The 13,797-nt window shown below is 36.0% G+C and overlaps 1 protein-coding gene across 2 annotated transcripts in view; it reads right to left on the reverse strand.

The window, feature by feature from the left end:
- Positions 1-6,861: 6,861 nt before the first annotated feature.
- Positions 6,862-13,797, reverse strand: part of SLC30A10 (solute carrier family 30 member 10) — a 62,449-nt gene continuing 55,513 nt past the window's right edge. For both annotated transcript variants that reach the window (XM_056815958.1, XM_001375521.4), the window contains exon 4: positions 6,862-12,698. In XM_056815958.1, the coding sequence (XP_056671936.1) occupies positions 12,211-12,698 (488 nt within the window). In that variant the 3' untranslated portion in view covers positions 6,862-12,210. The remainder of the gene's footprint in view (positions 12,699-13,797) is intronic.

Below are 13,797 nucleotides of genomic sequence, written 5' to 3' on the forward strand. Positions count from 1 at the left end.
GTCCAGGCCCGGCTTGCTATTTGACTACGTCACTAAAGAATAAGTTGTTCTTAAAAAAGGAAGACATTTCAGCTTGTACTAAGATTATGTCCATGAACTTTTGCTTCTTTGGCAGTTCCCAATACAATCCATCTTTATAATAGGGCTATTATGAATATCAGTGATTAATTTTCTAGAACTTGAACTAAAAAGATAAGCAAAGCAATTAATAACTACCACATTTTCCAGCTTTCTTCATGAAACGAGCCACCAGAAATCAGTCACTCTAGCTTCAGTCATTCCCCTATGATCCAGTGAGCTTTCAATGCAGAGTTGGAAGGGATTTCAAAGGTCATCTCAGTTGGTCATATCAAACTCAGTAGAAATGAGGGCTACTAAGCCATAATCAAGAATCCCTGTGGGACACATATTGAACCATGTATTAACATTATCTATATTTTATCACATTTTCATTTATTTTCTTAGATGTTTCCCAATTACATCTTAATCTAATTTGGCTTTCACTGAGGGCACATATTGGACATCTCTGATCTAGGTCAACTCTGTGCCCAGTACATACATGAAGGCATAAAAAGCATTTGTTAAACACTTTTTTTATTCAATTATTTTTATTCCAAACATAACAGACACCAAATAAAATTGTATTTACATATACAAGATAGAACAGAAAGAAAAAAAGAGATTGTGAAAATGCAAACCTCTAATATACACTGCTTGCTTTTCCTTTCACACATAGAATGAATTCAACCTACTACATTCAAAGCTAGTCTACTTGGCTATATTTCCTTTTGGCTTTCTTTCCATTCTCTTCTGTTCATTTTTTAAAGTGTAATAAGCACCATTCCAATTGCTGGTACATTTTATACAATAGCCCAGACAAATGGAGTATTTTGTCTCTATTGGAAAATATGATGTCTCCTCTTCTCGATGACTGGGAGGTCATCGAAAGCAGGAAGCATTTGGTAGGGGAAGAGGGAGAAGAAGGGGGCCCTTTCTTTGTCTCTCAAGTGCTTAGTATCCCATCTCAGGCACATAATAGGTGTCTAATAAATGTATGTTGACTTGATTTGACATGAAGCAACCCAATCCCATTTCAGATAATTCTAACTGTAAAGAATTACTCTTTGTATTGAATTGAGAATTTAATCCTCTGTAATATTCTCCAGCTCTCTTTAATTCTGCTGAAACTACAAAGAATAAATCTTATTTCCCTCTTTAAATAACATCTTTGCAAATTCCTATCACTGATCCTCACCAAAAATTATTTCAAGTTCCTTGACCTCCTCTGGACACATTCTATTTTGTCAGTGTCCTTTCTATAAAGTCATGTCCAAAACTAAATGTAACATCCCAGATTGAGTTTGACTAAGTCAAGAGAGTATAATGAGAATATCATTTACTTTTTTAAAGGAGGAAGGAAATGAATATTTTTAAATCTATTATTTTTTATTATTTATTATTTATTTATTTTTATTGTTTTTAATATTTTATTTCTTTTAAATCTATATTTTTACCTTCTGTTCTAGTAACAATTCTAAAACAGAAGGGCAAGGGCTAGGCAAAAAGGGTTAAGTGATTTGTCCAGAGTCACCCAGCTAGGATATGCCAAAGGTCAGATTTGAACCCATGTCCTCTCAACTCCAGGCCTGGCACTGTATCCTTTCTGTTAAGTAGCTAGGGTGAGTTCAAATCCAAAAGTTTACTAGGTGTGTGACCCTGGACAAGTCATTTAATCTCTCTCAGTTTTCTCATCTGTAAAATGGGAATAAAAATAATAGAATCTAAACCACATAGTTGTGAGGATTGAGTGAGATAATGTTATAATGTATTTAACACAGTGCCTAGTATATAGTAGACACTTCATTAAATGCTTGTGTCTTTCCTAAATATGCCTTTCACTGACTCAAAACATGATAGAATATGAATTTATTAGTATTTTTGGAATTTTTGTCTATTTTTAAATTTTATCTATTTATTGTTTATTATTAATTTAATAAATTTAATTTAATAACATAAATTATTAATTGATTTAATTGATTTAGAATATTTTTCCATGTTTACATGATTCATGTTCTTTCCCTCCCCTACTTCATACCCCCCTCCTGTAGCCAACAAGCAATTTCACTGGGTTTCACTGTATCATTGTTCAAGACCTATTTCCATATTATTAATATTTGCAATAGAGTGATCCTTTAGAATCTAAATCCCCAATCATATCCTCATAGAACCATGTGATCAAGCAATTGTTTTTCTTCTGCATTTCTGTTCCCACAGTTCTTTCTCTGGATGTGGATAGTGTTCTTTCTCTTAAGTCCCTCAGAATTGTCCTGGATCATTGCATTGCTGCTTCAATTGTGCCACAGTGTATCCATCTCTGTGTACAATGTTCTCCTGGTTCTGCTCTTCTCACTCTGAATCACTTCCTAGAGATCGCTTCAGTTCACATGAAATTCCTCCAGTTCTTTGTTCCTTTTAGCACAATAGTTGAATTTATTAGTATTAAAGTCACCAAGCTTTTATTAGGCATATTGATGTGCCCATTACTCTGCTAGATGTGATAAGATATTTTTAAAATGTATGAAATATGATCCAGGTTCTTAAAGAACTTGTGGTTTGAATAAAGAGAAAAGATAACTTCACACCATATTCAGGAATTTTGTTTTTTGTTAGTCTTAAGCGTTCCCTAATGAAGTGATTCTTTAGATGCCCTGGAGTTACTATGACCCTGATGCTGTATAAATATGCAGAAAAGTTGGAGGAGATACATATGTATACACATATATGTGTATATATATATATATATATACACACACATACATATTATGTACTTTTATAGGACAGAAATTGGTCTGCCTATAGGTAGGAAGGAAGGAAGGAAGGAAGGAAGGAAGGAAGGAAGGAAGGAAGGAAGGAAGGAAGGAAGGAAGGAAGGAAGGAAGGAAGGAACAAGGAAGAACCTCCTAGGGTTTAATAAATTTTTTTCTAATTTCAAATTCATATATACACTAACCAGAGTTGACAAATTACCAGTCTTTCAAAGACATGCTCTGCTAACTTTGGTGTTAATGCCTGCAGTTTTTAGATTGGAACTTATGTACAACCTAAAAGAAAGGCAGGGGGTAGGGAAGTCAGAAGAAGCCAGAGCAGCACAAAGGATAATGGCTTATCAAGTTAACAAGGAGATACAAGCATCAGCTTGAAGCTTGAAAACATGGAATAGATTTGGATATGATGAGCCAAGCCCACTGCAGCTGGAGAGGAGAGATAAGAAGTTTCTACCTCCAGATGGCAGTTTTACCGTTTAGAAACAATAGATAGCAATAACAGAACTTTCATCTCAATAGTGTGGTGAGCCAGAACCTTATAACTTATCTTCTTCAGTCCCATTATGATGCTGGTGTCAATGGGAGTATAGATAATGCCTGTTTTTACTCACTTATAGTAATTACGGCAAAATTAGATCACACAAATAGAATCATAGCATGTTAAGGCTAGAAGTGAGCTTGTGATTATCTACTTCAGCACTTGTTTTACAAGAAGCTCTGTGTCAGACAAAAAAAATGTGACTTGCATGAGACTACATTTCTAATTGATAGAAAAACCAATGTCTCAGGTCTCCTGACTCCTAGTCTAGAGTTGTTTTCCTACAATATGGAACATATGTTGACAGAACAAAACTGAATATTTGGCTGAGCCACCAGTGATTTTGAGTTGGAAACCACTGAGGTAATTGATCTATTAGATAAGATCTTTCTTTTCCTTCTCATTTGAAAATAATAATGTTACTAGCAAGAGCAGTAATGGAATTAGACTATTTCCTGTGGGTAGGGGAAAATATTCAGCTGAGAGTTCTATGTTACTGAGAATGCAATGAAGTAATTGGTCTTTCTTTTTAGTATGGGGGGCGGAGTGGAGGAGTTCCTCCTTTAAAGGATGTTCTATAAGTAACCTGGAAGAAGAGGGTGGCAGGTAAATACAGGGTTGGATTCCAGAGGTCTTCTCTCCCTGTAGTCTCCTATTACCTGCATGGCATATAAGAAATTCAAGGAAGATTTTCCTTGCCTTGGGAAGTTTGATGGGTGGGCACCCTACAGATAACCACAGATACTCATTTGCTTAATTTGACTCATTGTTCCCATAATGGTTTATCTCTATGAAGGTTTAGGGGATGTGGGGTAGACAGGGAGACAGAGAGAGGGGAGAGACAGAGACAGAGAGAAAGAGAGACTATGACAAATAAAAACACAGAGAAAGGCAAAGAAATGATAAAATCATAAATGTATGTTATTCTCTCGCCGCTATAGGCTCTCCTGTTTATGGAAATTTACATTTGCCTAGAGTTGATTTCAATTTGCCTCCACTGCACTTGGGCTCCCAAATGAAATGTGTCTGCTCTTCCTCCACTCAAACCTTATCTTAGCTGAAGAGGGAGTCTGTCTCTTGTCCATTAACGGAGATTCAAATTTCTCCTCAGACCCCACTTCTTGTAAGCATGAATCATAACAGACTAGGATTTAGTTATCACTTTGTTGACTTGTTGACAGTAGGAGAGGGGAGAAATAAAATGATAGCACTGAAAGCACATCAAGCAAAGAAGAGTTCTTTTGGACCAGGAAAAAGTGGTAGTTCCAATAACAGCTGCTGAGGTTGATCAGCTGTCTGAGTTGAGCCCTTACTCAAAGGAAAAAACTCATCTACTAGATTAGCAGAGATACTCATTTTGAGCTAATTCCTCTTTACCAAGTAAATGAAAGGGAAAGCCAAATTCTCCCTGACAGCTTTATAAGCCATGATGCATACTTTAGGGAATGGCAAGAAGGTTCAGCTACTGATTCCCACTGTCTATAATTGGAACTCAATGAATCTCAGAGGAAAGGAACCAGAACTGGTACCCAGAGAATGAGTATCCCACTCCTAACTGTCCACATTTTGACCAAGGTGACCTCTCCTTGTTCACAAGAACAGCATGAAAGATTTTGCTGAAATCCAGCAATTCTATGATTTACAAGTCATTTTCCTTTTTTTGTTTTGCTTTGGTTTTGGTCCAGATATTTAATGGAAAGAGTGCTGTTGGACTTCAGTTTGAATTCCAACTCTACTACTTTCTACTTATGACTTTGAACAAGTGATTTAACCTTTATGGACCAGTTTCCTCAACAGTAAACTGAAGAGGTTGGAAAAGATGATATCTAAGATCCTTTCATGCTCTAAATCTTGAGCTAAATGTTATGTCCTTTGACCCTCAGTGATTTCACCAGTGTAGAAATTCCCTTTGCCCAACACTGATAAAACAACTCATCTTTAACTTACAGACTTAGTGAGTTGTTTTGACTACTAATTTTTTAGAAAACAATTTTCCATTGCATTTTATTAGAAATTGTTTTATAAAATCAACAGAAATGACAGGTGCTGGTTTTAAAACCTATTCCTTACAGATATACATTGAGTTAAGATGGGGTAGATAATAGTCAACAATGTTCTCATTGAACTATATCTCTGTTGGCAAACCTATGGCACATGTGCCAAAGCATGCTGGAGGGGGCAGCTCCCTTATATCTCACATCACCTGCCTCTCTGCTATAATTTTTAAATTTCCTTCATCTTGCTTGGTCTAGCACCAAAAAATGTCCACACCCACACTACACAGACATGTGCTAGTTAATGACAAATCAGAAATAACTAACTGCCCCCCTGGGCTATCCTAAGCCAAGCTTGAGCCACCATTGGCACGTGTGAGATGCAGGAAGTGAGGTAGAGAACAGCCTCTGGAGTTCGCTCACTTCCTGTGGACAGGGCTAGATGCCAGTTCGATTCTGGAGCTCGAGCTGGGTGGAAGCCCACAGACAGCTTTCCTTCAAATCGGTCATGTGAGTGAAAGGACTGACTCCTTTCCTTTCCTTGACCCTCAAAGGCCTAAAACTCCCTCTGGCTCTGCCAGGAGGTTAAATTAACCTCTTCCTCCTCTCCCTCTAATAATTTCTTACTCCCATTGTAATTAAATAACCATAAAACTCCATTCTGACTTGAGTGTTTCATTTAGGAATTTCATAAATTAATTCCTTGGCAACCTTAAATTAATATATATCAGTCTTTAAAAGTGATTTCAATATCACACTGTCCAGCAGCCCAATGGGAGTGCTTCCTCCCTCCACTGTCTGAGGTAAGGTGGGGGGCTCATATGTGGTGTGAGGTTACAGTTTGGGCACTCAGTCTCTAAAAGTTTGGACATCACTGCACTATATGAAGGAACTCCTTGTGTCTTCAACAGATCAAAAATCAAATTAGGATTGAGATTCTAAAGAAATGGTGGTACAATAATGTCCTAACTTCAATTTTGGCCCTTTTTTGATATACCAGGTTGACAAAAAAAATTATATTGATCTAGTATTTCTTATTTTTGATGAAAGCTGTCTCTCCACATGCTGTTCTTTTTCAACCAATAAACTATGGACTCCTCCTGGGGGGAATATCAAAGGACTAATGATAGTCAAACCCTCTAATTTATCAGAATCCAGATCTTTCTAAGTGATAGTCTAACACACTGCAAAAGTACTTTGGATTGCTATAAAGCATTATAAAATATGAGGTATGATGACAATGATGATTAACAATACAAGTAATGTCTTTCCCTCAACCTAGATACCCTGCCAGGGTATGTATATGTGTATGTGTACATGTGTGCATGTATTTGGGTGGACATCCATCAACTGTGCTTGAAAGAAAATGTATAAGCCAGACCTGAAATACTGATAAATCCAGCTGAGGAGGAGTGGAGTAATTGGATTACTATGGTAACTACCATGGAGGGCACCAGCTCAGCTATCTCAAAGTACCTATATCCATAAACACATCTTAGTTCTGTTTTTATTTTAAAAATAACATTTTTATTTATAGCACCATTGAACTTCTTTCACTTTAAAAAATACACATTAATGCACATAAATTACTGAGGAATTTCACATGCAGGTTAATAACAAATTATCAAACCTTTACATTGGAGAGGTTCATAAAGGATTTCTCCCTAATGTCACGGTTACATTTGGGGGTTGGGGGTGGGAATTGTCCGTGAGGACTAAGAAAGATTTTAGGCAACAAAACTCCACAATACTGTAACAAAAGCTCACAACTCCATTTGGCTTCCCCCCTCTTTGAAGAAGTATTGTCCTATCCATATGGATTTCCACTGCAAGTCACAGCCCAGGAACAATTTCTGGAATTTGGCAAAAGAAGATTTCTGATTCTTCTCCCAAATAATATTTGATAAAATCCTATTTCAACAAACTGGTCCAGAATAAAATACCTGGTGATAGACCAAACACCCATCTTATACCGCATCAGTGAGATTCTAGATCCCTCAAAATGTTTAAATGCCACAGGATGCTTACAGTCTGATGATGATTTTGTTCTTTATAGTTCTACCATCTTATCCTACCTAAAGGCTACAAATACATTGAGCAACTCAGATTAAAGGCACAGAGGTACCATGAAGCTGTAGAACAAGTTATGCAGATGTTGGCTGATCACATGACTGAGAAAAAATGAAATCTTAAACAAGTCATTTTTCCTCACTCTAAAACAAACAATCCCAACATAAAGATAGTAAAAAGTGAGGTTGGTTTTTTTTTAGAATTTTGATTCTACAGAGGAAAAGGAAGAAAATAGATATTTAACATCTAAAAATAAATATAAGGAGAATGGGGAAAGAATAAGGTTAGACATAAATGACCAGGAAGCTTTCAGAGTAACTTCTTAGCTAACAGTAGTTATCATTGGAATGAATTGAATTTAAGTTAATAATCATGGAGTACTGAGATAACTAGCTGAATTTATCACCCAATCACTTTTCACTTATGGTCAATCTCTGTGATAGAACTATGTGTTTTCTCAACTTCTAGATTTTTATTTAAGGCTCTTAAACAAAATATAGGTAAGATCATAAGCATATTCCAAAGGTCACCTCACAATAAACAATTTGCGAAAATACAATTCTCCAGAACAGTGATTACTTTAAAAGAAAGTGTCCATTCTATAGAATCACAGAGACCTGATGGGCTTTTATTTGTCACTTAGTCTCAATGCTTTAATGCAGAAATTTCTGACACAAGACTATCCAGTTTCTGCTTGAACACTCTCAGGACCAGAGGCACTATTATAAGGCAGCCCATTCCATGTGAACATCTCTAATTGTCATAAATTCTGGAGGGAGATTAGATCCAAATCTGCCTCATTGTATTCCTTCACTATTGGTCTTAACAAATTCTCCTAATTCCTGTGTCTTTTGATTTATTCATAAGTAGAGTTTTTTTTTTCAGCCAGGAAAGAAAGCACAATAGTAAATATGGATAGACATTATATACTATGTAGATTTAGAGACAGAAGACATCTTCAGGATCATTCAGTCAAATACTTTCTATTTTCATTTCCCCATTTTCTAGATAAGAAAAATAAAGCCCAGAGATAAAGCAATTTGTTCAAGGTCAATCCTGGGTCCTCTGGCTCCTAGCCCAGCTCTCTTTCCACTGCACCATGCTGCTTTTACATAGTTGCCTGTGGGAATTAATCATTTTCTAGATCTGGATACAATGCAAGCCATCTCTTTCCTAATATATTTACTCAAATCATTTCTCTCCCTTTTGGACAGACACTTTATCAATAACCTGAGAGGAAATATGATGTAATGAAACAGTTCCACTTGAAGTGAAGCTTGCTGGTACTAACTCTATATTAAATATTTATTTAATAGAGAATTGATAAAGAACCATTTGTCATTAGTGATCCTGTCTTTTGTCCACAGGCAGCACAGGGTAGAGGAATATCTTCATATTTTTGTAATTAGATTGACGATATTCAAATCCTTTGATTAAAGGATTAAAGTAATCATCAAATCCTGATGATTAGTACTTTGTATGACTCTGAGCCCTGGAAGTCATAGAACTTCCTCAATTTCTTCCACTATAAGATGATGGAGGTGGGCTAGATGACCTCCTGAGATCCGTGCAGTACTAAATCTATACTCCTTTATTTAGAAAATAAAGTTTCAAAATAAAAACAGAGCTAATATTTCCTTGAACTGGGGCCAAAATAATGTAAAGGGTATTTTAAAGTCTGACACATAACTAATCACGTGTTTCTGCTTGAATATTCTCAAGGATAAAAGACTTCATGAGGCAGCCCATTTCCTTTTTAATATCTCTATTCGTCATTAAAAACAATTTTTGTCATATTATCAAAATCTGCCTCATATATTCCCTCATTATTTGTCCTAGCTTCACAGATTCATCTTATTCTTGTACCTCCTGATTTATTCAAAAGTATAATATTTACTATACTAAATAAATCAAGTCAAGCCAACAAGCATTTAATAAGCACCTAGTATATGCCAGGCACTATGCTAAGGGCTGAATGTAACCCACTAGATAGCTATATATATATATATAGATGGATATATATGGATGACATTTTCTTAATGCATTACAGGGTAGCAAGCAGCTTGCCTCAAATTAACCCACATGAAAGATGTTTGGAGAATTTTTGAAAATTATATTCTTTGAAAAATAAAATCATTTTCAGGTATTCTAGACAAAAAGAAACATCAAACAGATATTTGTCTGGTTTCAGAGAAATATTTTGCTGCTGCTGCCGCCAATAATAGGTTAGCAGATGGAGATGGGGGGAGGGGAAGGAATAGAGATTAGGGGAAAATACTTCTGCATATGAAGGCAGGGGTTAGAAATGAAGACGGGGAAAGGCAGATAAATAGAGAAAGGATAAGTATGATGTTTTTCTACTCCAGAAAAAAAAAAGGATCTGTTTGATCAAAAACAAAAAGGAATCTATTTCATCGTTACCCAAATATTCAGCATTCTTAATAGTGTCAACCAATGTGGTACCTAGCACAGTATCTTGCACAGGGCAGACACTTGGTAAATGTTTGTCAGACTAAATTGAAACAATGCATTATTATTTAATTACAAAATGGTTTCAGTACTTTTAGCAGTGTGAATGGGACACATTTTCTTAAATGGTACTTAATATATTGGAGGCAGAGGTTTTTTTCCCACATTTCAAAATAGGCAGCTAACAGAATTTTACACACACACACACACACACACACACACACACACACACAAAATCTTAAAAGCTATTTGGCGGCTAGCCAACGTACAATCTATTAATACAATTTTCACAAAACTATACCACCCTTGTATTAGCAGAATGTTACAAAAGTTACTCATTTAAGATGATAAGAAAAGCCAAATTATTTCTTTGGTTGCAGGTTTGCAAAGCCACCTTCATTAATATTTAAAATAGTAGAATATGTCCAAGATATTAGCAATATAAACTTCGCATGGTTTCCTACTTTGTGTTCATTTGTACTATGTCTTAATGGGTTGGGTTTTTTTGTTTTTTTTTTGTTTTTGTTTTTGCTAGTTCAATTTTGCTATAAAACTTTCTGAAAAGCTATAAAGTGCATATTGCCATATCTACCAAGGGGGTAGAAATACTCTCTGGGAATTGAAAATCCATGAAGTCGGTTTTCAATTTCCCTCTCTCATGGCAGAAGACTTGGATAAGAAAATCGGATACATTTTCAAGCAGCAACAAGGAGGAAATTATATTTTTCATCTGAGTTAATGTAATTGTTCTTGTCCCTAGAACTCACTAAGAGAATATGAACTAGTCTAAATTAAATTGGAAAATGCTATTGCCTTTACTGACTCAGTATAACAGGAAATTCATGTGCTAACATATTAAGAGGGCTCAGATGTAAAATGTCTTAAAAAGCTGCTTCTTTACCTAACCCCATCACCTATCATGGGAGGCTCCAAGCTTAAACAACTCCTTATTCTCACACTCCAATAAAATACTGATATTTAAATAACAATTAAAAGGATGATGTGCCCTTCAACAATAACAAAGTTGGAACCATATATTAATTGTATGTCTATTTCAATTGGGTGGACAATTCAGAAACAAAAGAAAGTTTCAAACCCCTCAGAATACTTACAAAGTTATAATTAAATAAATCTCTGTTTCTTTCTTTCTGCTAACATACATTTTTCCTATCAATTTACTAAAAATGACAAGTTAAATAAATACATGAAAAGATGCATAATTAAAGGAAAATCACTGACTAGACTGGGTATAGGGCTACAAACTAGCTTATTTATTCAATAAAAATGAAAATTTAAATGTCTCATATTTAAAGATCTGAATGATGATTTCCTTCTTCTGGCTAATGACAGAGAGAACATATGAGATCATCTAAGAGAATGCCTGAAGGAAGATTCAAATGAATGGCTAGGTCTTGATCAAAGCAATAAAAGAGAGTAGCCCCAAATGGATAGACTGACTGTGCAAAACAGGAAATGTATGCTACCCTAAATATGGGTTTATTTTCTGAAAATATAAAGAGAGAAAAATCTTTACTCAATACTTCTTGACCCTATAGTTGTGGTTATCTTCATAAAATAAAAAAATAAAGGAAGTAAGGGGGAAAAAAACAAGAATCACTTTTTCTCCATCTTTGAAAGCAAATATGTTACTAAGGGGGGAAAAAAAAACCTTTTTTTCTGTTGAACTCAATGATCCCTTCCAATATTCCTGAGAGCCTTTTCCAGATTATTGAGTCCTTCTTTTATTCTCTTTCAAATATAAACCAAGGTGTTGAGAGATGGAGGGGAAGGGTAGAACACCACTGTGAAATTTATTACTATTATGTTGGGTCTTAGGAAAACATAACTATTATGAGCTTCCACATATTTTTTAAATAAATAGGCATATTCATCAGCTCACTTCAGAGTGGGCTGGAGTAGAACTCAGTCAAAAATGACCGCAAGGAAGGGGAAGGTGGTTCAAATCCTAATCCTCCAAACTCATTGAATTCTAGTCTGCAATTCATGTTGTTTCTATACTTTCTCAATTTATCTCAGGAAATAATTGCTCAAACAAAATCTATTAAAAAGATGTTCAGATAAGCATGTGAATAAGTCTAACAATGTTCACCTGCCCAGGATGGTGTGTGGGAAAGGCTTGTGAATCTTAAAACTGCCAAATATTTTTAAAAGGACTTAACACCTTATTTTAACACAGAATTAAATTATTAATTTGGTCGATGGTGACAGCTCAGGGAGCCCTTCCCACATAACTAGAGCTGACTGATGGCTAAACTTCTTTTCTCAATCAGTGACTTTCAATGTCAAAACCAAATTAAAAATGTGTGCTATTGACAAAGACCAGATCTCCTTGCACCTTTTTAGCAGCTTGCCCACTGTCACTCAGACCGTCCGCTTCAATGACAATTGCAGCTGTTTCATTTATACTTAAACCATCACTTCTGTATGTTGCAGTTGGGGGGAAACCATTGGGCTCTGTACAACCATTGACATGGGTAAGTGGTTGTGTTTCAGGAGGACAGCAGAGCTGTTTCACACAGGCTTTGGAGATGCAGGGTGAGTTGCAGAAAAGCATCCATTCCTGCTCCAAGGATTCCTTTTGGTCCACATATTCTGGCTGGATAGTTACATTGTGGATCCCCACACTGTGGAAAATTTCTCGCATTTTGAAATTGGCATCTCGGTAATCTTTGCCCTTTTGGCACTTGATGTGAAGAGTGGCAATGTTTTTCCCACTTACAAGTTCCCAGACATGCACTTCATGTATGCTGTTAACTCCAGCCACATTGGATAGCTTGCTCACTAGAAGAGAAAAGAGCAGATGGTATGCAGATGAGTACCAGAATGAAGACTGAGAATTTTATAAAGATAGCAAAGAAAAGTTATTTACCAAGAGTTCTGGCCAACAAAACTAAAAGACACATGGAGCCCATTTAAATTTTTCTGCATGAACTTATACAATTTTATTTAGTTTAAATCACTCTTTATCACTCTTTACAAGGTAAGAAAATTCTTACTACCAATAAGAAAATCAATTATGTCCCAAGCAAATATCCCCTCCCCCTATTTCTATATTTTAAGGTTTACAAATCACTTTGTCCACAATAATTCCAAAAATATATAAGTTTTACTATCCCCATTTTTTAGATGAGGGAAAATGAAGCTAAGAGTGTTAAGTACTTGGCTCTGGATTAAAAAAATCATTGGATATCACAATTGGAATTTCAATCTAAAGCCAAGTCTCTCTCTTCTGCCTCTACTGTTCTTTTTACTGTACTGCATCAAAAATCACCAAGTGTCACATCTATAAGATTGGCCAGGATGAACCATTCTGGAGGGCAATTTGGAACTATGCCCAAAGGGTGCTAAAAGAATATCTACCCTTTGACCCAGCCATAGCACTGCTGGGTCTGTACCCCAAAGAGATAATGGACACAAAGACTTGTACAAAAATATTCATAGCTGCGCTCTTTGTGGTGGCCAAAAACTGGAAAACGAGGGGATGCCCATCAATTGGGGAATGGCTGAACAAACTGTGGTATATGTTGGTGATGGAATACTATTGTGCTAAAAGGAATAATAAAGTGGAGGAGTTCCATGGAGACTGGAACAACCTCCAGGAAGTGATGCAGAGCGAGAGGAGCAGAACCAGGAGAACATTGTACACAGAGACTAATACACTGTGGTATAATCGAACGTAATGGACTTCTCCATTAGTGGCGGTGTAATGTCCCTGAACAACTTGCAGGGATCCAGGAGAAAAAAACACCATTCATAAGCAAAGGATAAACTATGGGAGTGGAAACACCGAGAAAAAGCAACTGCCTGAATACAGCGGTTGAGGGAACATGACAGAGGATGGACTCTAAATGAACACTCTAATGCAAATACCATCAACAAA

The sequence above is a fragment of the Monodelphis domestica genome, chromosome 2 (genome assembly GCF_027887165.1).
Source record: "Monodelphis domestica isolate mMonDom1 chromosome 2, mMonDom1.pri, whole genome shotgun sequence".
NCBI lineage: Eukaryota > Metazoa > Chordata > Mammalia > Didelphimorphia > Didelphidae > Monodelphis > Monodelphis domestica.